The sequence below is a fragment of the Sander vitreus genome, chromosome 10 (genome assembly GCF_031162955.1).
Source record: "Sander vitreus isolate 19-12246 chromosome 10, sanVit1, whole genome shotgun sequence".
NCBI classification, from domain to species: Eukaryota; Metazoa; Chordata; class Actinopteri; order Perciformes; family Percidae; genus Sander; species Sander vitreus.
Window position 1 is genome coordinate 19,307,770 of NC_135864.1, and position 25,197 is coordinate 19,332,966.

Here is a 25,197-nt window from a genome sequence, read left to right on the forward strand (position 1 = left end):
GTTTCCTGTCGGTTCATTCCTACACAGGGTCACACTTTGTGATATTGGCTTTTGGTGAAGAGCTGCACTGCTTCACAAAAAGGAAACATGAATTACTAAAGATAGTTATGGTTGGTAATCCCCTTGCATACCCAAACCCACATTCACCCTCTACACAGCCAATAGGAACAACTACAAAAAAAAACGTATCTTCCATGAACCGTGCTGGTCATACATGTACTTCTACTAAAAGCTGGACCGCAGAGTCACACCTTTTTGTTCCTGTGCCAGTCAGAGAAAAGCTACTGATGTAAGCTGGTGCACTCGCCAGTCCCCAATAAGTAAAACCCATGAAATATTAACTGAAGGGAGGGAAGTATGAAATATTCAAGCTTGCTAAATGCAATCTGTGTGTCGGAATGAAACCATCAGAGTTCATCAGAGGTAGCAGCAGTATACTGTACCACTGCAAAGCACCACGTGATAAATAAGTGCCCCAATAAATCAACCAGAGAAGATCCTGATATGACTTACAATTTCTTATACGCTCACATTTATTGTTTTGGAAAAAGATTTCTTTAGCATCAAAATCTCTCTTCTGTGACATTGGTTTTAAAGAAGTGACACTTGCTGACCACTGTTGTTTAGTCTGTGCCATATGTAGAAAGAGATGAAAGTCCCTTTCACTGCTTTTTTTTGTCAGGGGCGATCCCTGTGTCTTCAATTAGCACAGCTTGGCTTTGAGGCGACTTCAACAAACTCAGTCTCTATTTCCAGGGTTAAGAAATAGCTTGGTGGAACATGACAAATACATATTACAATGAACCAATTTTCATGTCCATATTTGAAGAAAGTAAAAAGTACGTCAGGGTTAACACTTGAGAACTATGTATCTCCATATGTGATGATTTCTAAGATCCAGTACTTGCTCACAACGTCCACTAAAAGTTAAAAGGGTTGGTTCACCCAGATTCAAAAATACCATATTTTCACACTTACCTCGACGGGTTTTCAGTCATGCAGATAGTTTTGGTTTTACTTGACCAGGTTTTGAGATATCAATCGCTAAGACTTCATGGTATAGCATAATATAGTCACCTTCCGTTGCCTTTGTGGTCCTTTATCATTCTCTAAATGTTATATACTATACCGTTTATATATATTATAAACGGTATAGTACATTATAAGAAAGCTGGATTTTCAGTATAAATGGAGTGCTTTTCATTATTCCGTATTTGTGGTATGAAATATAGAAGAAAAGAGAAGGATATCAAAAATAGAGAAGGGAAAAAAAAGTTGTGATGGGATGTCACTTTGTAGAAAAAGTGAAAGAGGATCAAACTGAAACTAGACCATGAATTCTGCTGAAACCAAGCATTTCCTTTAAACTGCATGATTTTAGGAGGGCATAGCATACTAGATGGACTAGATGGACTAGATGGAGATGGTTGTGGACTTCAGGAAGAACCCAGCCCCACCTGCCCCCATCACCCTCTGTGACTCCACAATAGATACTGTGGAGTCTTTCCACTTCCTGGGAACCATCATCTCCCAGGACCTCAAGTGGGAGCTGAACATCAGCTCCCTCGTCAAGAAAGCACAACAGAGGATGTACTTCCTGCGGCAGCTGAAGAAATTCAGCCTGCCAAAGACAATGACGGTGCACTTCTACACAGCCATCATTGAGTCCATCCTCACATCCTCCATCACCATCTGGTACGCTGCTGCCACTGCCAAGGACAAGGGCAGACTGCAGCGTGTCATTCGGTCTGCAGAGAAGGTGATTGGCTGCAATCTGCCGCCGCTCCAGGACCTATACGCCACCAGGACAGCTTTTTCCCCTAGCCTTATTAACAAGGCCCGGAAACCACCCTGACTCTCCACCCCTGGCTCTTCATGCCACTGTTCTCTCTCTGCTGTAATGCTCTTTGCTCTTTATTTTTTATTTATATCCTTGTTTTAAATTTAATACATACTGTGTACATAGACTTAAACTTATATTGTTTATACCTATACTTATATTGTTTAATATTCCATCTAGAGAATGTGTGACGTGCACCAGCAACACCAAAACAAATTCCTTGTATGTGTTAAAAAACATACTTGGCAATAAAACCCTTTCTGATGCTGATTCTGATTCTGAGATATATCTGACAGTGGAGTTGAAGCTATGTAGCATTTCAGCATTACATTGTTGTTGAGTTGTGTACTACATTATTCCAAATGTTTCCAACAAAGTTCAAACCCAGAGAAATCGGATTTTATTCTTGGACACGGAGCGTATCACCTGATCGCCTGTCAATGGCGTCATATAAACTGCTTGCTTCTGGCGAAACACGGTAAACAGCTGATAATAAGTCAAAGTAATTGTAAATGACAATCTCACAGATTTGTACTAAGTAACAGTAAAGTACAGTACAGCGTTTTAACACTAATTGCATGCACTTTTGCAATACAGTAATCGAGTAGAGATAGGCTTAATGCTAAGACAAGTCACTCATGTTAAAGCTATAGTGCGTATGTAGTTTGTCTCTCCCATTAGAAATTCTATGTAATGACAACAACACTGTCGGTGCATCCACATGACTCACTTACGAATACAGAGAGTTTTGTGGAGCTGACAGGCTTAATTAGCTTTGTATCAACTCATTTAGCAAAGGATTCAATGTAACAGACATTCGCACTATAGCTTTAATGCTTGGTGATAACGTAATAACGTTACAACAACATTTCAGACGCTCATAAAGTTATGCATGACTGTTTTGACCACTGATAACAGCGTTAGGCCACCCCACGATTGATATGGTTAGCTTCCTTATGGTCTGTTTTGAAATCCTGGAGTAGACAGCCCCACGTGAAGCGTTCAGAAAATCAGTTGCAGCTATCGTGATTGTAGGAGGGTGTAGCCTGTTTTCTTTGCTTGTCAGTGAAGAGAAACTGAAAAGAAAAAGATAGTGTACGTGTGTGTACATGAACGATAATAGTAACCTCCGCCCCATTTCCCGCCACCGGTAGACCTCTTTGCTTGGGAGGAGAGGCGCTCCAGAAAGTCAGTCCACCATGGCGGGAAGTGAAAGGAAGGGCGGTTAACCGCGGAGTGCACTAGGAAGTATTACGATCTATACTCTCTGGTCTATATCCCTGACGTTCGACACCCCCGGGATTGCTCCAGTGCCGCCTGGAAATTCGGCTGAATGTGCCTCTTTTCGGCCGGATGTCCGTTACCTTCCACTTTCTTTGTGTTGGAATTTTAAACTCCGGTGGATTTATGAGGACTATGGTTAACTGCTTCTCAGATTTCTGCAGGGTAAATCGAGACAGCTAACCAGACGATCTGTCCAATCTGAGTTTTCTGTTGCTGTTCTTTTTTACAATGGCATTTTATTTCCCCCGGGCAATTGGGCAACCCTTATTGTTGAGCCCTGTAGTAGGCTATATGTGTCAATTGACAAATCCTGAGGATCCCTGACCTTAGAGGACTCCTAAGGTCCTCTAAGGCGTTAGAGGAGTTATCATCTAGGGCGTCTTCTAAACACAGTTAATTACTATTACTATTACTTACATGTATTAGATTGAGGTCACCAAAGCTGCATGCAGACTCTGAGATTGCAGGTTCAATAACCATTGACACCATGTGTCCCTCAACTCTGATAGGGGTGGCTCATAGCAGCTTAGTCTCATAGGCTGTAATGCTCTACACCCACTCACACACACACACACACACACACACACACACACTCTGGCATCCACCTGAAACAAACTTTGCCCTCTTTGACTCTAGCTAATCTCTCTAGCTGCATTTATTACAGCTTCTTTCGATCATCTTCTCCACAAGAAACAAGATTTTTTGCAAGGATCGGTGTCATCTCGACCAAAGAAGAAATCAACAATGTCCAGCTTCATGAAAGTCTTTCTGCTCCTGGCTCTCATGGTCTGCATCTCTAAAGCCCAAAGAGGTTGGTTTGTTGACAGACACTGAGATTAGAGGAAAAATATTTTATTTTTGATACATTTCAATATGTTTTGGTAGCTTTTAGAAGAAATTAAATTACTTTATTCCTTCCTTTTTACGTAATACAGATCAGTGTCTGTGTCAACATGTCAGTAATAGAATTGGCTCAAAGTCTGACATAAAGGACATCCAGATCTACCCAGCAACCACCTTCTGTGGAAAAGTGGAGATTGTGTAAGATAAACTTTAATTAAGATTGTGGGAATGTGTCCTAATTATAAAATGATGATTTGTTGTTTGCATTTTTTGGGCTAACAGGAGGGCTTGTATCTTCCTCAGCAAACAAAGTTATAGTATAATTATAATGAACTCCTGCTAAAGCAATAATAACCTCAACCTTTAAGGCATTTCTAGTCATCAGTCTACCTGCCAGAATCATTTATATATCTGTTTATCTGCTATATTTGGTGAAGAGAATCCTTTCACCTGAGCTCACCTCTACTGTTTATTTCAACAGTGTCACCATCAACAGCGGCTTTCGCTACTGCCTGAACCCCAAGCTGAAGGCAGTGCAAAAAATCATGGCTTCCGTCATGTGAGTATAATAATAATAATAATAATAATAATAATAATAACTTTATTAATAAAGTGCTTTTCAAAACAAGTTACAAAGTGCTTTACATTCATTTAAAAAGCAGCAACAACAACAACAGAAATGACAGCTAATAAACAAACAACAATAAAATCAATAAAAAGCTAGTCTAAAGTAGTGAGTTTTCCCTGATCTCCTCCTGTTGGTCGTTCTATACTCTCGCATTGCCAGACCTTCCTCCACAGCGGTATGGAGGAGGGTCTGGCTAGTCCACACAGCATTCCTGGATAGGAGAAAAACATGCTCTGGTTTCTTGGCATTTCTTTAAACCAATCACAATTGTCTTGGGCGGCGCTAAGTGCCAGACGGAGTAACAGCGCCTCTGCAAAATAGCCTCGGGAAGGAACTTGTTTTGGTGGAACGTGTACGTTCAAAGGTTGTTTTAGTTGTGCAACAGATAACTCAGATTGGGCAGATAGTCTAGCTAGCTGTCTGGATTTACCCTGCAAAATTCCAACACAAAGAAAGAGGAAGGTGACGGATATCCGGCCGAAATGAGTGACATCCGGAACTGTCCCGGAAACAAAACGTCGTCAATATACTGTAGACTAGTCGATTCACAACTGGGGGGCCAGAGCAGAAAAGGCCCGATCAACAGATTTTTCTAGTAACAGATATGAATCCAAGCCTCATCTTCAGAATACACTGACCACCCAACTATTGATTTAAATATTTTAGTAAATCGCAATATTTGATAGAAATAACAGTAATGAGTGACATATTGCCTTCTCCATGCTGTTGTAATTTTTCTAATGTGTGTTCTTCTTGTTTTATGGTCATTTCTAGGAAAAGAAAAACCTCCACTACAGCCAGTCCAACTGAGACCACTTCCACCCCATATTGAAACAAAAATCTGTTGGATCAACATGCAAATAAACATCAGCTGCACTTATTATAAGCATTTAACTGAAAATGATTTATTCATGTTTACTATACTGACTTGTGTACACACAGTTTTAGAGATAGCTGTGGCTAACTTATAACTAACTGTAGGAGTGGACATGAGGCTCATGCATGTGCATCCAGTTCAGAACGGTCAATATGTAAAACAGAATCAGGATCCCACGTTATTCCCAATGTCATGAATACTGTAGATCCGTCTTTTGTTATTGTTTTGATTGAGAGACCCCTAGCGGCAAAATATTGTATACGTTTAAATTGGCACAGCTTGGCTTTAACCAATTTCTAAAGAATTAAACAAACTTAAGACATGTAGCTTGGTGGAACATCGAGCAAAAATAAATGTTTACTATCAAACTAATTTCAAGTCCAGATTTCATGAAAGTAAAAAGTAGTAAACTATGTATCTTCATCTATGATTTTTGAGATAAATTGTAGGATTGTATGCTCCGCTTGCCCGCAAAACTGGATTGTCTTAAAAATGTGTTGTCACCACGCTTAAAGGGTTGGTTCACCCAGATTAGAAAATAACATATTTTCACACTTAGGCCTACCTCAAGAGGTTCCCAGCCATGCAGATAGTTTTGGTTTTACTTGCCCAGGTTTTTAAAATATAAAGCTCTGACTTCTGCCTTCACCTCCAAAGGAGATAGATATCTTAAAACGTGGACAAGTAAGACCAAAACGTTCTACATGACTGGAAGCCTTTTGGACATTGACATTTTGGAGATATATGTCTTTCCCAGGGCCCTGCTTTTATCAGTAATGCAGCACTATAGCATATAGTCACTTTCTGTTGCCTTGATAGTCCTTTATCATGTTCTAATTCTTACAAATAGTACATTACAAGAAAGCAGGGTTTTCAGTATAATTTAATAACTGTTATTCATTATTCCATCTTTGTTGTCAAAATACAGAAGAAAAGAGAAGGATATAAAAAAATAGAGAAGGAAAAAGAAGTTGTGATGGGACGTCACTTTGGAGAAAAAGTGAAAGAGGACATAAAACTGAAACTTACATTTAGACCATGCTTTCTGATGAAACCAAGCATTTCCTTTCAAACTGCATGACCTATGGAGGGCATATTAGATCTCTCTGACAGTGGAATTATTATCTAAAAACTAGAGAATATAATAAGGAAATGAGGATCAGAATCCATCATTACTGTATTACATACTGTGTATTATTACTTATAATACTGACTTTTTCAAACCACAAATGTCAGGACAGTGTAACTACCACGCAGCTACAGTGGAAAGAAATGAAATCATACTTGCCGTCATTTTCTTCTGAGCACTCACATGTTTGTACGCTCCAAAGGTGTTAACCACTGATACATACGGAACCAGACGTTAAGATCACCAGCCCACACTTTGTGTTGCCAAATATAAATTGTCCACGCAAATCTGAACTAACTTGACTGAAATTTCATCCAAAAGCATTTTTTACCAAGTCTATTAGAAATGGAGGATTATCACTCTTGTGTACTGACATGTCAAATGATTCGGCATTTTTTTATATTTTGCTTTTTTTCCTGATTGTGACAGAAGGGACATAGCAACATCATACAATGAAAACGATTTAATGTCTTTTTTTTTACATTGTGGAATTTTATTGTCACTAAGACACATTCAGTTGGGTCTTTGCTTGATTGCTTTGTTTGTTTTAAATTAGATATTTGTATGAACACCATCTACTTACATGCACTCTACAGGGAGACACAGATGTAACTTACCAGCATTGTACTCATTAGACAGAAGCTTTGTGTTAACTTTATATTGCAAATACATAAAAAGTGGAAATAACAACACAGGTGACCACAATGCAATCATTACCCTAGATATTTTTTTATAAATAATTTCTACATGATCCATTTTTTTGTATCTTTGTTCTTCATATTATCAAAAATGAATAAAGTGTGCAAATGTCTAAAAACATTTGTTCATAGGTCATGTGGCATTTTACACAAATAGTGTGTACAAGTTTGATGTCAACGTTAAGTTGCAGGTTTACAGTTCCAACAAGTTACACTTGTCTTTATATTCTTATTCTCATACATGATATTAAAATGTACTTAAAAAAATCTTAAATCCTGTTAAATTATTAGTAGCCACAGGAAAAGATGAGTGGAATGAGTGAGTAGGGTTTTTTGTGGTTTTTGAAGTTTCACTTTCCAGTCTCAAAGAAATTCCCTTAATCACAGGAAGTATGATGCTGTATGTGTCTGAGAAGAGTATTTAAGACCACCTTCAGCCTCTATCCCTCACAGTTCTCCTGTCAACAAACTTCACTCTCTTTGACTCTAGCTAATCTCTCCAGCTGCACTTGTCACAGCTCCTTTCTTCCATCTTCTCCACAAGGAACAAGATTTTTTCGACCAAAGAGGAAACCAACAATGTCCAGCTTCATGAAGGTCTTTCTGCTCCTGGCTGTCATGGTCTGCATGTCTGAAGCCCAACAGCGTACGTTTTCACACTTTTTCAGCATTTACAACTCTAACATAGACAATGTAAAGTTTGTTTTCTACATTTGTATGCATCTTGGTAGCTAAAAGAAGAAATCTGTGCAGTGGAATTCTAATTACATAAAAAATATATATATACTTGTCTTTCTTCATAGGCCATCAATCAGATCAGTGTCTGTGTCAACGTGTCAGTAATAGAACTGGCTCAAAGTCTGACATAAAGGACATCCAGATCTACCCAGCAACCACCTTCTGTGGCAAAGTGGAGATTGTGTAAGATACACTAACATCTTTAATAAAGATTGTGGGAATGTGTGATGTTAGTGCAATAGAAAATAATGTTTTGCTATTTGCATTTCTTTTGTGCTAATAGGAGGCTTGTATCTTCCTCAGCAAACCTGGAACCATAAAACCTAGAATGCTATTTTAATTCAAGTCTGGCCTCAGTTGTAGTGAAAATTATAATGAACTCCAGCTAAAACAATAATAACCTCAACCTTTAGGGCATTTCTAGTCATCAGTCTACCTGCCAGAATCATTTATATATCTGTTTATCTGCTATATTTGGTGAAGAGAATCCTTTCACCTGAGCTCACCTCTACTGTTTATTTCAACAGTGTCACCATCAACAGCGGCTTTCGCTACTGCCTGAACCCCAAGCTGAAGGCAGTGCAAAAAATCATAGCTTCCATCATGTGAGTATTTTTACAGACATGAATCCAAGCCTCATCTTCAGAATACACTGACTACCCAACTATTAATATCAAACGTTCTGTAAATCTCCATATTTGATAGAAATAACAGTAATGAGTGACATATTGCCTTCTCCACGCTGTTGTAATGGGTCTAATGTGTGTTCTTCTGGTTTTATGGTTATTTCTAGGAAACCAAAAACCTCCACTACAGCCAGACCAACTGAGACCACTTCCACCCCAGACAGCACCAAAACAGGTCGCATCTGACTCTTTAGCTCCTTGGATCAATAAGAAGCTGATGATGACCTCCGACCCCAAACAAAGGCATCTTCAATTAATGTAGATGTGAAATGAATGAAACGTTTTGTCTATTTATCTTCTATTTATGCTGATGTGCACTTACAGTATATTTCCGTTCTATTTTAGTTCCTCTAATCTATTTTTGTAAATATGTATATATTGTAGACCAAGTTTTCTGCATGTTGGTCATTTCTTTGTTTTTAATAATAAAAAGAAATCAAGGAAGCATTGAGTTCTTGTTTTCTGTTCCAAGTCTGTTACTGTTTGTGTTCTACATCAACAGTACTTCCTTGTGGTTCAGGGCTGCCAATGCAAGAAATGCACTAGGCTAAATGTGTCAGTTCACATATCCTGTGATGTCATGCAGGATTAGGTTGCCCAACATTAAATATCAGGGGGAGTTACCCTCTAAGGCGTCTTCTAGACACAATTAATGGGTGTTACTAGTACTTACATTAGCAGATACCAGGTCACCAAAGCTGCAGGCAGACTCTGAGATTGCAGGTTCAATAACCTACCAACACCATGTGTCCCTCAACTCTGATAGGGGCGGCTCGGATCAGCTGAGTCTCATAGGCTGTGATGCTCTACACACACACACACACACACACACACACACACACACACACACACACACACACATAGAACATCAGACAATCAGAATAAAGAAAGGATTTATTGCCAAGTTTGCCTTGCTGGATGGTGCATACATAAACATATTAAAAAGAAATTAACAATAAATAATACTTTTTTTAATTTTACTAAGTAGGCTAACATTTGAAATGCAGGACTTGTCTGAGTCCTTCCACCACTGCTTGCTTTGTTGCATATAAACGGTACTGCTTTACAACCACCCTTACATTTCAACATACTTACATTCCCAAAGAGGCAGCAGTGCTTTAGGTTTCGGATGGTCATTTCCGCCACCGGCTTTGTTGGCTGAGAGGCGCCTTCACTGGTGCTGTGTGACGTCTCAGCGCTCTCTTTACTCTCTGCATGTCCAAAAGTCATGGGTGAGTCTATCGATGAACAAACACACATTATATGTTCGTTCAGTCTGTCAAGTCAACGCCACTGTATTGATTGCAGGTTCAATAACCTACCAACACCATCCCGCGTAATGCTGACAGGGGTGACAGGGCTCAGATCACATGAGACTCAAACGCACACATCTTCAACCCGGCAGCACTTCCATACAATCCACACAGTTTATAGGTTGGCAATTCATTCAGTTTCCGACCAAATGTAAAATATGGTCACAACATTCCCTTCTGTTCCTGGGTTATGGTATTGCATAATGGCCAGAAATGTGTTTTTGCAGATCATTAAGATGTCCTTTGACCTTTTGGATATAATGTCATCACTTCATTATTTTATCCTTTTAGACAATTGTGTGAAGTGTTGTCATAATTAACGTATGAATTCCTGAGTTATGGCCAAAAACGTGTTTTGTGAGTTCACAATGACCTTGATCTTTGACCTCCTAAATGAAATAAGTTCATCCTTGAGTGAAAGTGGACGTTTGTATCAAATTTGAAGAAATGAGATATTACATTTAAAAAAATGGGACAGACTATCGCCGGTGCAGAGGCTTAAACAAGACCTAGATGTTTCAGAGTGCAGGGGCACTCCTGAGGACCTTTTTGACTCTGTGGTGGCATCAGTCATCTCCTATAAGATGGGCCGCTAGGGCGGCAGCATCTTGACTATATTGACAGGAAGACACTCAACAGACTGTTTTTTTGGGCAAAATGTGGATGCTTCACACTTACCTTCAACCCAGCAGCACAGAAGATCTTTACAATCACCACAGTTTCAAGATTAATATCACCAATTCAGTATCCATCCAACATTGCGATATCACAGTGAAGTTGACCTTTGACCTTTTGGACATAAAATATCATCACTTTATTATTTTATCCTATGAGACATTTGTGTGAAATGTTGTCGTAATTAGCAGATGAATTCTTGAGTTATGGCCAAAGATGCATTTTATGAGGTCATAGTGACCTTGACCTTCGACCTCTAAAATGTAACCAGGTCGTCTTTGAGTCCAAGACAATGTTTGTGACAAATTTAAAGAAATTCCCTCCAGGGGGTCCTGAGATATCGTGTTCACAAGAATAGGACGGACAGACAGACAGACTGATGAACAACCCGAAAACGAAATGCCTCCGGACACAGCTAGATGACACACACACACACACACACACACACACACACACACACACACACACACACACACACACACACGGAGACTATCATGGCTGTCGTGGCTGGTAAATAGTCAAGCTTGCTCAGTGCAGTCTGTCTGTCAGAATGAAAATGCAGTTCATCAGAGGTAGCAGCAGTATACTGTACCACTGCAAAGCACCACGTGATAAATAAATGCCCCAATAAATCAACCAGAGAAGATCCTGATATGAGTCACATTTTCTACGCTTACATTTATTGTGTTGGAAAAGGATTTAATTTGTGTCATAAGCTCTTCTCTGACATTTGTTTTAAAGAAGTGACACTTGCTGACCACCTGACCACTGTTGTTTAGTCTGTGCCATATGTAGAAAGAGATGAAAATCCCTTTCACTGCTCTTTTTTGTCAGGGGCGATCCCTGTGTCTTAAATTAGCACAGCTTGGCTTTGAGGCGACTTCAACAAACTCAGTCTCTATTTCCAGGGTTAAGAAATGTAGCTTGGTGGAACATTAAGCAAAAAATAAATTTTTACTATAGACCAATTTTCAAGTCCAGATTTATAGAAAGTAAAAAGAACCTTAGAGTTAAAGTATGTCTGTCCACCTATGATGATTTTTAAAATGCATTGTAGGATTGTATGCTCCACTTTGTCACAAAACCAACTGGATTGTCTTAAAAATGTGTTGTCACCACGCTTAAAGGGTTGGTTCACCCAGATTAGAAAATAACATATTTTCACACTTAGGCCTACCTCAAGGGGTTCCCAGCCATGCAGATAGTTTTGGTTTTATTTGCCTAGGTTTTTAAAATATAAAGCTCTGACTTCTGCCTTCACCTCCAAAGGAGATAGATATCTTAAAACTGGGACAAGACCAAAATGTTTTACATGGCTAGTAGCCATTACAGGTAAGTTAGAAAACGTGTTTTATTTATTTATATTTGTAGTTGTGAACTGATCATGTAAAAAATTCATTTTTTTCAGAAATTTGACCTTTTGGAGATATATGTCTTTCCCAGGGCCCTGCTTTTATCAGTAATATGGCAACATAGCATATAGTCACCTTCTGTTGCAGTTATGGTCCTTACTTGTCATTACAAATGGCATAAGGAAAGCAGGTTTTTCATTGTAAGTTAATTGATTTTTACTTTAATTCCAACTTTGTTGTCAAAATACAGAAGAAAAGAGAAGGATATTAAAAATAGAAAAGGAAAAAGAAGTTGTGATGGGACGTCACTTTGGAGAAAAAGTGAAAGAGGACATAAAACTGAAACTTACATTTAGACCATGCTTTCTGATGAAACCAAGCATTTCCTTTCAAACTGCATGACCTATGGAGGGCATATTAGATCTCTCTGACAGTGGAATTATTATCTAAAAACTAGAGAATATAATAAGGAAATGAGGATCAGAATCCATCATTACTGTATTACATACTGTGTATTATTACTTATAATACTGACTTTTTCAAACCACAAATGTCAGGACAGTGTAACTACCACGCAGCTACAGTGGAAAGAAATGAAATCATACTTGCCGTCATTTTCTTCTGAGCACTCACATGTTTGTACGCTCCAAAGGTGTTAACCACTGATACATACGGAACCAGACGTTAAGATCACCAGCCCACACTTTGTGTTGCTACGCAAATCTGAACTAACTTGTGTACTGACATGTCAAATGATTCAGCATTTTTTTATATTTTACTTTATTTTCCTGATTGTGACAGAAGCAAAATGACAACATGACACAATAAAAAAGATTTAATGTGTCTTTATTCTATATTATGGAATTGTATTGTCACCAAGACACATCTTCAGTTCAGTTGTGTCTTTGCTTAATTGCTTAGTTTGTTTTAGATGAGAACATTGTATGAACCCCTTCTGTGCAATTATTAGGAAGACACACATGTCACTTACCAGCAATGGACTCAAATGACATGAGCTTTGTATTAACTTTATATTGCAAATTCGTAAAAATGGGAAATAATAACACAGGTGACACAATATGCAGTCATTAACTTTGATATTTTTCATAAATAATTTCTACATGGATCTTTGTTTTTCATGGTATGAAAATGAACAAAGTGTGCAAAATGTCCAAAAGTATTTATTCATAGGTCACATAGTGTGTTTGAAAGTTTGACACTTGTCTTTATATTCTTATTGTCATACATGATTAAACTAAACTAAATTATTAGTAGCCACAGGAAATGGAATGAGTGAGTAGGGTTTTTTTTGTGGTTTTTGAAGTTTTACTTTCCAGTCTCAAAGAAATTCCCTTAATCACAGGAAGTATGATGCTGTATGTGTCTGAGAATAGTATTTAAGACCACCTTCAGCCTCTATCCCTCACAGTTCTCCTGTCAACAAACTTCACTCTCTTTGACTCTAGCTAATCTCTCCAGCTGCACTTGTCACAGCTCCTTTCTACCATCACAAGATATTTCGAGCACGGGTGTCATCTCGACCAAAGACGAAACCAACAATGTCCAGCTTCATGAAGGTCTTTCTGCTCCTGGCTGTCATGGTCTGCATGTCTAAAGCCTACAGTAGGTTTTTACAATTTTTTAGCATTTACAACTCTAACATAGACAATGTGAGATTCATTTTCCGACATTTGTATACGTCTTGGTAGCTGTTAGTGAAAAATCTGTGCAGTCTGTGCAGTGAAAAGATTTGTAATGAAATCTAACAAAAATCCTTGTATTTTTCTCTAGGTCCTCATCAATCAGATCAGTGTCTGTGTCAACGTGTCAGAAATAGAATTGGCTCAAAGTCTAACATAAAGGACATCCAGATCTACCCAGCAACCATCTTCTGTGGCAAAGTGGAGATTGTGTAAGATAAACTAACATCTTTAATAAACATTGTGGGAATGTGTGATGTTAGTGCAATAATGTGTCATGATTATTATATTTCTTGTGCTAATAGGAGGCTTGTATCTTCGTCAGCAAACCTGGAACTATAAAACTTAGAATGGCATTTTTACTGGCCTCAGTTGTAGTGAAAATTGAACTCCTGCTAAAACAATAATAACCTCAACCTTTAGGGCATTTCTAGTCATCAGTCTATCTGCCAGAATCATTTATATATCTGTTTATCTGCTATATTTGGTGAAGAGAATCCTTTCACCTGAGCTCACCTCTACTGTTTATTTCAACAGTGTCACCATCAACAGCGGCTTTCGCTACTGCCTGAACCCCAAGCTGAAGGCAGTGCAAAAAATCATAGCTTCCATCATGTGAGTATTTTTACAGACATGAATCCAAGCCTCATCTTCAGAATACACTGACTACCCAACTATTAATATCAAACGTTCTGTAAATCTCCATATTTGATAGAAATAACAGTAATGAGTGACATATTGCCTTCTCCACGCTGTTGTAATGGGTCTAATGTGTGTTCTTCTGGTTTTATGGTTATTTCTAGGAAACCAAAAACCTCCACTACAGCCAGACCAACTGAGACCACTTCCACCCCAGACAGCACCAAAACAGGTCGCATCTGACTCTTTAGCTCCTTGGATCAATAAGAAGCTGATGATGACCTCCGACCCCAAACAAAGGCATCTTCAATTAATGTAGATGTGAAATGAATGAAACGTTTTGTCTATTTATCTTCTATTTATGCTGATGTGCACTTACAGTATATTTCCGTTCTATTTTATTTCCTCTAATCTGTATTTGTAAATATGTATATATTGTAGACCAAGTTTACTGCATTTTGGTAATTTCTTTGTTTTTTAATAATAATAATAATAAAAATTGTAAGAGAAAAAGAGCATTGAGTTCTTGTTTTCTGTTCCAAGTCTGTTACTGTTTGTGTTCTACATCAACAGTGCTACCTTGTGGTTCAGGGCTGCCAATGTAAGAAATATAGGCTACTAAGCTATATGTGTCAGTTCACATATCCTGTGATGTCATGCAGGATTAGGTTGCCCAACATTAAATATCAGGGGGAGTTACCCTCTAAGGCGTCTTCTAGACACAATTAATGGGTGTTACTAGTACTTACATTAGCAGATACCAGGTCACCAAAGCTGCAGGCAGACTCTGAGATTGCAGGTTCAATAACCTACCAACACCATGTGTCCCTCAACTCTGATAGGGGCGGCTCGGATCAGCTGAGTCTCATAGGCTGTGATGCTCTACACACACACACACACACACACACACACACACACACACATAGAACATCAGACAATCAGAATAAAGAAAGGATTTATTGCCAAGTTTGCCTTGCTGGATGGTGCATACATAAACATATTAAAAAGAAATTAACAATAAATAATACTTTTTTTAATTTTACTAAGTAGGCTAACATTTGAAATGCAGGACTTGTCTGAGTCCTTCCACCACTGCTTGCTTTGTTGCATATAAACGGTACTGCTTTACAACCACCCTTACATTTCAACATACTTACATTCCCAAAGAGGCAGCAGTGCTTTAGGTTTCGGATGGTCATTTCCGCCACCGGCTTTGTTGGCTGAGAGGCGCCTTCACTGGTGCCGTGTGACGTCTCAGCGCTCTCTTTACTCTCTGCATGTCCAAAAGTCATGGGTGAGTCTATCGATGAACAAACACACATTATCTGTTTGTTCAGTCTGTCAAGTCAACGCCACTGTAGCTGTGGAATAATTTCAACAGGAGAGGAGAGGGAATATTGACAGGTTGAGGTAAGTGTTAAATAGACTGTAGCATACAAGCTATTGTCCTAAACGCTGCCAATGACTGAACAATATTTAGCAAAGTGACAATCGCGTAAATGCAATGCATGTAGTATGGAACTATCAGTCAAAATGGTTTAAATAGCCTACTCGATATTTTTAGTATGAAGGTGTCCTTCCTAAAAGTAAATGTCATTGTATTATAGTGTATACAGATTATTTTAGACGTTATTCACTTCGGACTTCGGTTCCTGTTTTTGCAAGTCACTGTTTCTGGCCCCCCACAGTGCTGATGTTAACAACAGCAGATAGATGCCAGCTGTCTGCAAAGTAGACTAGAATGCAAAATACCAGCGATCTAAATCTACAAAATCTGAATTCTGCCAGAATTTAGATTTTGCAGATGGCGGACGGTCTCATCATTCATTTAAGTGAGGAAGATGCAGGTGGATTGCAATGGAAAGTGAGTTCAGACAGACAGGGCTGATATAGCATCACTGATAGCAGAGGTAGACAGGTTCACCATAACACAAGAGGGCTAACGTTAATGAGATTGACTTTCTTTGTATTTTATACAAACAATGTAGAATTAGTTATATTCTATCAAATATAGAGTGTATAGCAGTGTTTCCTTATTTCAGAAAGTTTCATTTCCTTGTGAAAATAAGCCTGCTTTAATTTGCAGTTGGCTTGGTATATGAGGCTGACTGACATGAACTGATATTAATGACAGTGCTGTAACCAGACTCTCTGCTTCTATTTGGAGCACGTCAGTAACAGTAAACTATGCACTGCACAGTCGTCACAAGTCTCTGACATGTTTATTCTCTTTCTCTCTTAAACATGCATGTAACATTTATGTATTAGCTGCCTCATTCTGACTGACATCAAGGTGTTGTTGCACAACACACATTATGTTTTCAAAAATGCAGACCATTTTATCTGTCTAATGACCCTGTAACACTATGTGATGTCATGCGATGAAGTGTTCAGGTTTGGAGCCCCAAGCAGGGTGGACCTGTCGCCCTACAGAGTCTCCTGTGGTCAGCCCCTCTGATCTGGTGTCAAAATGGCCTCACGACAGGGAGACATTCCAGGTAACGCAGGAATTTAGATTTTGGTGTGATAATTTTAACATGTTTGTAAAAGGATTGTTTTGTGGAGATGTCAGAAATAGTTTCCTTACTCAAAACCATTTTTTTCTTAACTCCCATTCTTCAGCACTTGAGTCTGGCCCATCATCCGGACTATTTGGTGCCTTTTCATCTCCCATTGGAATGACTCGACACAATGTCAGCTATGACGAGCTCATGGATGCCACCATGCATTCACCACCTTCTGACTTGTCCGTCAACATCTTATGGAAAGACCCTGTCATCCCACAGCACAAGTTCAGGAACACTGCAGAGGTGCTTCTTTGCTTTGTTCTTACTATCTGATTCAAATTGTTTTATGTGAAACTATCTGAAGGTTAGGTGCATGCCTGGACACATTTGGTCTGCTCTTATTTGTTGTGTAACTGGTTTGTAAATTAATCCTAACAGTATAATTGTGTGTTACCAGGAAGGCGAGAAGGGTGGGAAGTTGCAGACTTTTGAAGCAGCAGCGCCAGCGAAGTCCCCAGTGCCTGTTTTGAAAGCCAAAGCCACCTCTTTAATGAGCTCACTTATGATCAGTAAGTCAAGATAACTAACTGAGGAACTTAATTTAAGAACCTTTATTTTCATTTCATTTGATAAATATCTAGACAGCCTACAAGTTACAGACACTATCAGTGAGTTTCTTCATGTCACAGAATTATGTATGCTTCACCTACGATTGTCCAAATGGCGACTACCTTGGCTGCCAAATAGGATAAACCATATTCAGTGCCAGGTATAATGGTGTGCAGCATATTAAAACATTGACTCATTTTGTATCCACTGATGACTGTATGCCCACCTCACTTAGAGCAGGCCCAGGAGAACCTCCAGAAGTTTGAGCACCAGGCAGGACTCACTGATGCTGGGTATTCTCCCCACAAGGGGCTCTCTGCTGAGGAGACCCGATTTCACCGACTGGTTGACGGCACAATACCAGTGAGTATGAACATATTTGGGGTAGAAGCCTATATCTGCCAAGGAGCCGTGAAAATTTTCTCTGCCCTCAAATAACAGTAAATAACTGAAAATATATCTCACACTTGAATATTTGACAGGTGTGTTTGAGGGCAGCAAAACTTGAATAAAAGTGAAAGGGAAAAACTCCTACACACTATCTTGCTTACTGTTAGTTTATTAAAAAGTTGAGGCCCAAATAAAGGGGCGCAGGTCCTCGGCTCACTCTGACATCGCTCCATTAGTGCATGTATAGGTCCTGGGCATGTGTGTGTATTTCATGAACACTGAAAACAAGAATAATGTCTCAGTTTTCAAAATACACAAATATAAACTTGAACACAGAAAAACAAAATTGGGTGTTAAATATTAACCTGTTGTGAGGATTAGCCTTTATCTTTTGTACATGGGTTCAGATGGAAGGTTTAGCAAAGAGTGCATACACACAGTGTGTGTGGATGCAGAAAGGTTGTGTTTTCTTTTCCCTGGTGACTGTGGCCAACTGACAAAGTAGCCTACATTATGAGGACTTTATTCCTACAAGAACAATTATTGTGTCTGTGTTATTACTCAAGTGTTGTTGTGAGAAATTATATGATAATATTATATTTTAGCCTGTTGATTGACTGCTAGTCTTGCATTGCCAGACCTATCTCCACAGCGCTGCGGAGTAAATGACTGCAGGGTAAACCATGGAACAACATCTTGTAAATCTGGTAAACACATTATATAATCAGCTCCGAGCTGGTTCCATAGACTACAGCTTCCGGCTGTAGTGTTGCCAAGCAACGCCCTTAAATTAATCGAGCCCCCTTATTTTCTCAAACGGACCAATCAGCGAGCTCCTAACAAAAGAGACGTTTTGGTGGCCTACTGTTGAGTGTGTGAACAGACGCTATCGTTTGTGTTTTCGAGAAAACAACTTGTTAAAACAGCTAAATATGGACAAAATTAAGGAATCTGTCGGACTAGAACGTCAAAGAAATCTTATCATAAAAAGGTATGTCAAGTAATTATTGCGATTAGCTGTAGCTATGTGACCCTTAGCAAAGCAACATTGTAACGTTAGGCTAGCTAGCTAGCAAAGCTGGCATTCGAGCTAATCCGAGTACAACAAACAAACGCAAGTTAAATTCTTCATAACTGTTAATCTCCTTACGCCAACGTTATTTAAACTAATATGGAACTAATAACTGGCTCAGAAACAAAGAGACGGGCGTAGCGTTTTGTGTAACGTTAGATCGGTTCATTTAGGCCTAGCAGCAGCTAGATGTTATGTGGCAGTCCAGCCAGAGTTAGCTTAACGTTAGCGGTACACTTACACATACGATAATATTGCTCAATGAGAATGGAAGCTACAAAGAGTGAAATTCATCAGAGAACGTTTATCTCTTTCTTTTTACTGTTCAGTAAACCGTCATATCCCTAGCTAACCCTAGTCTCCTTAGTTTGTGTCCCTCATGTAGCTAGCTAGCTAGCTAGCTAGCTAGCTATTACCATGTAAACTAGCTCAAGTATTTTAAATGAGACAAAAACTAACGCTAACATTAGCAAGGTTATTTAAAACGTATTCCACACTAACCCCACTTCCGCTTGCCATGTGCTCATTTAGCTAGTGTTAATGTAAATTAGTTGTAAACGTATTTGTAATCAAATACACCTGCCTCTCTGTTATAAATAGCTAGATGAGAAGCACTGTGGGTCTACGTAGCTAGTTGTGGAACGTTTGCCACTGCCACTTTATGAATAACAAAACAGTTTCAACTGCCATAATGTTGAGTCCTTGTTTGGAATATTCTAGCTAAAGTCCAGCAGCGTTGGAGCTGTGATGTAATCCAGCAGGATACCAACTCAAATAATACATAGGGGATTAAAAGCCAGGGGGTCGCTCCCTGTTATTCATTTATATGATGGCCACTGTCCTGAGCAGAATGCAGGACCAAGATTGATATGGGTTTGTAAGGACGCTCAACATATGGATGGGAATTTGCCCACATTGAATGATGTTATATTCTCTTGGACTTGGTGGTGTTGTAGGTAGAGCAACCAGTTTTCTAAATGAGTTTCAAAGAGTTTATATTAACTGTAATGCCCTTTTTTGAATAATACAACTTCTTGGTTCAGGCTTACAGTATATCTCTCTTTTTTTCCCCCACACACCCCACATAGTCACAGCAGGTGATAGGCTCTGAGAATCTGTGACGCACTTTTTTTTTTTTTTGGTCTGCAGGTCCAGATAAACACTGACCTTTTTCATTGTGTATTAAGGGAGTGTTTGCTCTTTAAATTAGATCAATGTTCTGTTTCTGACACATTTGTCCCAAACATGAACTGTTAGTCTAACTTTGCTGCATGTACAGGGTGCATAAGTCAAAACCCAACAACCAGCCAGCTGCGGTTATGAATATTAAAACTTTTTGTAATGTACAGGCCAGGGTGATTATGGATCAGTTAATTGTATTCCTTCATTGCTTGTTTTTTCTGTCTGTGCAGAAGTTGAGAATGCCAAGCGGGGACTTCAAGGAGGACAGGTGTACAACATCAGCACAATCCACCCCAAGTGGCACCCCTTCTGTCACCCCTTCTGTCACCCCCAGCGTCACCCCCTGTGTTAGTCCCCACTCATCACCGGCTGTTAGTCGCAGGTAGGCATCAACCAAAATGTTATGTCGAAATGGATGGAACTGGAACCCCTAATCACAACATTCTACATTTCCCAACATGGCCCATATTATGTGCCATATGGCATATCCTTTCCATGTTCGCTTGTATGCTCATGTCTTGCTTTTGCTTGGTGGGAATACAGGAGCTGGTTCCAGCTGAGTCCTGTGCCTTTTCTTGCCAACCCAGATCTCAATTGTCCCAACCCCAGCACAGACATGGGAGGAAATGAGGGAGGAGGAGGAGAGAAGTGGAGCTTCTTTGGAACCCGACCCGTGGTACAGAAGTCCCCGACTGACCCAGGCTGTGAAACCAGCACAGGTGAAAGATTTATACCCAGTCCTGCATTTGGATCTTTACTGTATAACAGTCATTTTTACAGTATTAATGCACAGTAAACAGTATAGAATCTCATAACAATATGTTGAATCCTGTGCCACGACAGACTGTGGTGAGCCCCCCGCATTTTGTATTTCGCTGAATACAATAATCCCACTATATAGACACTAAAATTGACAATTAGCCGACTGGTTTTAGCCACCTACACATGATAAGCTATTTGCTCTCTGCGCACCGCTAGGTAGAGCGCAGAGAGCAAAGTGCAGTGCAGTGCAGGTGCTATTTCCAGTTGTTAGGTAACGATATGCTGTTCTCATTGGTTGCGCTTTCAAAAGGTCAGCAGCAATGTTTTAACGATCTAAGCTCACAGCGTGAAGCGCCTGGCACAGGTGCGTTTAGGGTGTGTACAAATCTACCTTTGCTAGTTTAACGGTGGAAAAACGGCAGGTGCATGGTTCAAAAGGGTTGTACTTAGTGTCTTCATTAATCATAGGTGTGTTTTGGGCATAACTTGTCCCATTCCTTTTAAAAGCCAGGCGTGTTTTTACCTTGACGCATTGCGTGTGTGCGTGTGTGTGTGTGTGTGTGTGTGATTGACTTTAGACCAGTTTTTTGTTGGTCAATGGTGCGATCACTTCCCGCTGCCTCAAGAATGCACCTGAACACACCTCCCTGTAAGACCAGCACGCCCATGGGCGCAGGTGCATTTACTATTTAAACGACGTGGGCGCTGGACGATAAATTGACAACTGCATTGGTCTTAAACTGGCAACGACGCTTGCTTTGGGCTGCACTGCGCCGGCTTCAGATAGGGCTCAAAATGTGATTTTTAAAGTCTCTCTAACCCTGTGAAAACCAAGCCACTTTTGAGCATTTTTTGCTCCTGTCACATTATTACTCACTGAGAGCTCATTCTTCACTCTGTCTGCAAGTCTGGCATCTCAAAATAACAAGCACAACCATGGCCAGAAGTAGGAATAGCTCATAAATGTCTTTTGAGCAGTATAACAAAGTTTTTTAAATTTTTTATAATGGCATAAAACGTCAAAAAGGAAAGTTAATTTAGTTAAATTTGATAATTTATTCATTTTTAAATGGAAAAACATTTGAATCTGATAATGCAACATTTCCTGTATACTGTATACAATACAGGAATAAGAAATTGTGGCTGTAGATCATTCACAGAAATAATTATTTACATTTTTATAAACTTAACACCAGTGGTGGAATGTAACTAAGTACATTTACTCCAGTACTGTACTTAAGTCCAATTCTTGAGGTACTTTACTTGAGTCTTTTCTTTTCCTGCCACTTTCTACTTGTACTCCACTACTACTACACTTTCAGAGAGAAATATTGTACTTTTTACTCCCCTACATTAATCTGACAGCTTTAGTCACTAGTTTTGCATTGAGTACTTTTTTACTTGACAATCCTTTTAAACAAAAGACTTTTTATTTAACCCGCCGAAGGGTTAAAATCATGACACGAACGGCTTTCTCTTTTTACAACCACTTGGGTCTTTTAATTACAACACCTATCACCTCCTTGTCTCTCCTGTAGGCTTTTCACTGCAGTCCTACTTCGGCATGCAGAAATCCTCTACCATGGATGGCACCAACAACCAGGTCAACTTCAAGGTAGATGACCCTGCCAAGTTCATGCCCCCCAAGATTGAAATCTCGGGCATTGAGGCCAAACGAGCACCCACACGGCCACACAAACTTAAACCTCGGGACATGAATGTTTTAACACCTTCAGGCTTCTGAAGCCACACTAGCTGTGTAGTAACACCCCTGTTGCTCGATTGCTTTCCTGCCTTCCTCTGCCTCCCTGCAAATTTACTGAGGCTGAGAGGAATGAGGACCACCTAGTATTAGCTCACCAGCCCCAGAGACGTCACCGCACTGTTACTCCTCCCCGAGACCTACCCAGATGGATTGCAATCTTCTATTAGTCCACACCACTTCTTTTCCTATCTCTTCCAGCTCATTGGTCCAAATAAAACACCATATGAAGTACCTTCATTGTCATCCCTGAAGATGGTATTGTTGGTTTGTCACTTAATAGATGCATTGGCATGCATTGCCTTGCTGTCATCGTTCTAATGATGGCACGAGATTGAAGATGTTGAAATATCTTGTCAGTCCTCAAGCTAATCACTTTAGCATTGCCTCTCGTAAAACTGACCAGCTATTTCAATTCATAATGCTCAGTTGCCTCATTTGTCTTTTTATTTTTGAATAAGCTCACAGCTTTGTAGTTATGTAGTGCTTTTCTCTGTTAGCATGCAGAGTATTGTGTATTAGGATGACTGCTGTTGTGCCTAAACTTGCGGCATGTTTGCTTTTGGCATGTTTGCCATACAATTACAGCTTTTTTTATTATTATTATTATATGGAACATATTTTACCGTGTGAGAGTATGTATGACGACCTGATTTTGACCTGACGACTTAAGTGTTTTTGATATTGTTCTGCTTTAAATCAACATTGTTCATTCTAAATAATCGTGTTGGGGTTTATCACATTTTTATATTGCATCACAATATTATTTCAACATGCTATAAAAATGCCAAGCATTGAAGTGGTCATTTTCAATTTTGCTTTTTCTGTCACAATACAAGAATCCCTGCTGTTTATTTGAAAATTTAATTGAATTCCCGTAAGTAATTGCACAAGGGAGATCGTCTCCCACTTACGTCTGTAAATAAATCTGATAGTAACAAGCAAACATGGTTCTCTGGTTCTTTTTTTCATGCAAACATAAATGAGTACACCTCGCTCCTGTATTATACTGTGCATTTTTATTTATTTTTTATCTGCTGAGTGCACACTAATTTATGAACTTTATTCCATGTGCAACAAAACATTTTGTAATTGACATTTGCAGTATCGTAGCAGTTGTCTCACATGAAGTGTTCTTGACTGACCAATTTAGAATTCTGACACAGGATATTTCTTTTTGTGCTTGCTTATGTTAATCAAACTACAGCAGAATATGAATTGTTCTGTGAAAGTACAGCCTAATCGGACTGAACTGCCATTTTCTCTTAATTCATATCTTTAATCGCTAAGTAAGTCATGGGTGTGAGCCTGATAATACGTTAGTAAATTGTCCTTGTCATGGGCAAAAAAAACTCAACTGGTTCTAAGCTGAATTTTCATTGCCATGGTACATCGGTAACGTATAGGTGAAGGTGTGGTGTTAATGTGCAAGGATTTTACACCGACCTTTAGCTATAGTCTTTGGCCAGAAGATGGCACAATAAGCTCAAAATAAAAACGTGGTTGTTGCAAATTAAGTTTTATACTCATTGGTTTGACTATTATGTTTCATTATATTACCCACATTAAAATCAAGAACAGGAGCATGTCTGCTGGAATCAAATGATGTATTAAATAGCCATGATTTCTTTCCCCTACTTAAAGTGTGATAATAAATGAGGAAAGTAATTTTGCCGCACAGACATGAAGGGACGAATCAGGAAAATGTGTGTTTCTGTTCATGAGTCCATCAGGTCATCTACTGTGAACACGCAGATTTAATTACCTTTGTTCTACTGTTGGTAGGGAAATTGGTTTTATATGTAGCAATTATATTGTCAGCTGAACATTATCAACTACCCAACCTCCCCTCTCTTTATCAAAGGAAGCATCCAGGCCAGCCATGAACTGAAAGGGTTTACAGCCTTGTTAAGGCTCTCAGGTGTGTGTGTGTGTGTGTCTCAAGTGAATGTACCAGAGTTTGTCGTTTTGTGCACTGCATCCAGGCCCCCAGAAAGTGTGCCAGGCTTTGAAAATGGGCTTTGAAGCCAATTTGACATAGAGCTGTGTGATGTTATCTTACCTGATGTGTTTTATCCAGCATCTTGACCTGTTCCTTGTGTGAGTAACGTTACAGCCCGGTACGAAACACACAGTGGCAACTTTAAACTAGTGTCTCTAGTTCTAGACCATTTCAAAGGGCACAGATCCGCCACTGTTTGACTTTCATTTATTCATAAATTAGCTGCAGCTCCTAAAGGGAATGCTTCTTTACTTAATTACAGGCTGCTGAGTGTCCACATCTGGTTTTCAGGTGGTGCTGTAGGAGCGTAGGTGAACTTCAAATGAGACGGGCAAGTGCAGACAGAGAGCTGTCAGTCAAAGCTGGAGGTGGACAGACATTAGTGGCAAATAGAGTAGTGGATAGACAGACACAAGATGAAAGGCAGAGAGAAGATAGCATGAAGGAAGTGCAGACATGGGGAAAGAAGATTTGGTAAAAGTACAAACACAAATTGAGATATTCAGTCA

The 25,197-nt window shown here is 39.3% G+C and overlaps 4 protein-coding genes across 5 annotated transcripts; all 4 read left to right on the forward strand.

Annotated features, from left to right (window-relative positions):
- The first annotated feature begins 3,770 nt into the window (after window positions 1-3,770).
- Window positions 3,771-5,427, forward strand: LOC144524966 (C-X-C motif chemokine 10-like). The gene is made up of 4 exons (XM_078261458.1): window positions 3,771-3,935; window positions 4,060-4,165; window positions 4,449-4,526; window positions 5,370-5,427. Exons 1-4 carry the CDS (start codon window positions 3,869-3,871, stop codon window positions 5,425-5,427), a joined length of 309 nt encoding a protein of 102 aa, XP_078117584.1. The 5' UTR covers window positions 3,771-3,868.
- A 2,310-nt stretch (window positions 5,428-7,737) lies between these two features.
- Window positions 7,738-9,174, forward strand: LOC144524981 (C-X-C motif chemokine 10-like). Its single transcript, XM_078261469.1, has 4 exons — window positions 7,738-7,945; window positions 8,103-8,220; window positions 8,565-8,642; window positions 8,831-9,174. Exons 1-4 carry the CDS (start codon window positions 7,879-7,881, stop codon window positions 8,907-8,909), a joined length of 342 nt encoding a protein of 113 aa, XP_078117595.1. The 5' UTR covers window positions 7,738-7,878; the 3' UTR covers window positions 8,910-9,174.
- A 4,315-nt stretch (window positions 9,175-13,489) lies between these two features.
- Window positions 13,490-14,912, forward strand: LOC144524982 (C-X-C motif chemokine 10-like). The gene is made up of 4 exons (XM_078261470.1): window positions 13,490-13,686; window positions 13,855-13,975; window positions 14,301-14,378; window positions 14,567-14,912. Exons 1-4 carry the CDS (start codon window positions 13,623-13,625, stop codon window positions 14,643-14,645), a joined length of 342 nt encoding a protein of 113 aa, XP_078117596.1. The 5' UTR covers window positions 13,490-13,622; the 3' UTR covers window positions 14,646-14,912.
- Window positions 14,913-15,592: 680 nt separating this feature from the next.
- Window positions 15,593-23,632, forward strand: LOC144524470 (putative monooxygenase p33MONOX). 2 transcript variants are annotated; one of them, XM_078260763.1, is made up of 8 exons: window positions 15,593-15,696; window positions 16,790-16,900; window positions 17,025-17,212; window positions 17,367-17,478; window positions 17,754-17,881; window positions 20,393-20,544; window positions 20,706-20,881; window positions 22,463-23,632. In XM_078260763.1, exons 2-8 carry the CDS (start codon window positions 16,873-16,875, stop codon window positions 22,666-22,668), a joined length of 990 nt encoding a protein of 329 aa, XP_078116889.1. In that variant the 5' UTR covers window positions 15,593-15,696; window positions 16,790-16,872; the 3' UTR covers window positions 22,669-23,632. The 2 variants fall into 2 exon arrangements, with proteins under 2 accessions (XP_078116889.1, XP_078116888.1); XM_078260762.1 differs by having other exon boundaries at window positions 15,604-15,812.
- The last annotated feature ends 1,565 nt before the right edge of the window (window positions 23,633-25,197 follow it).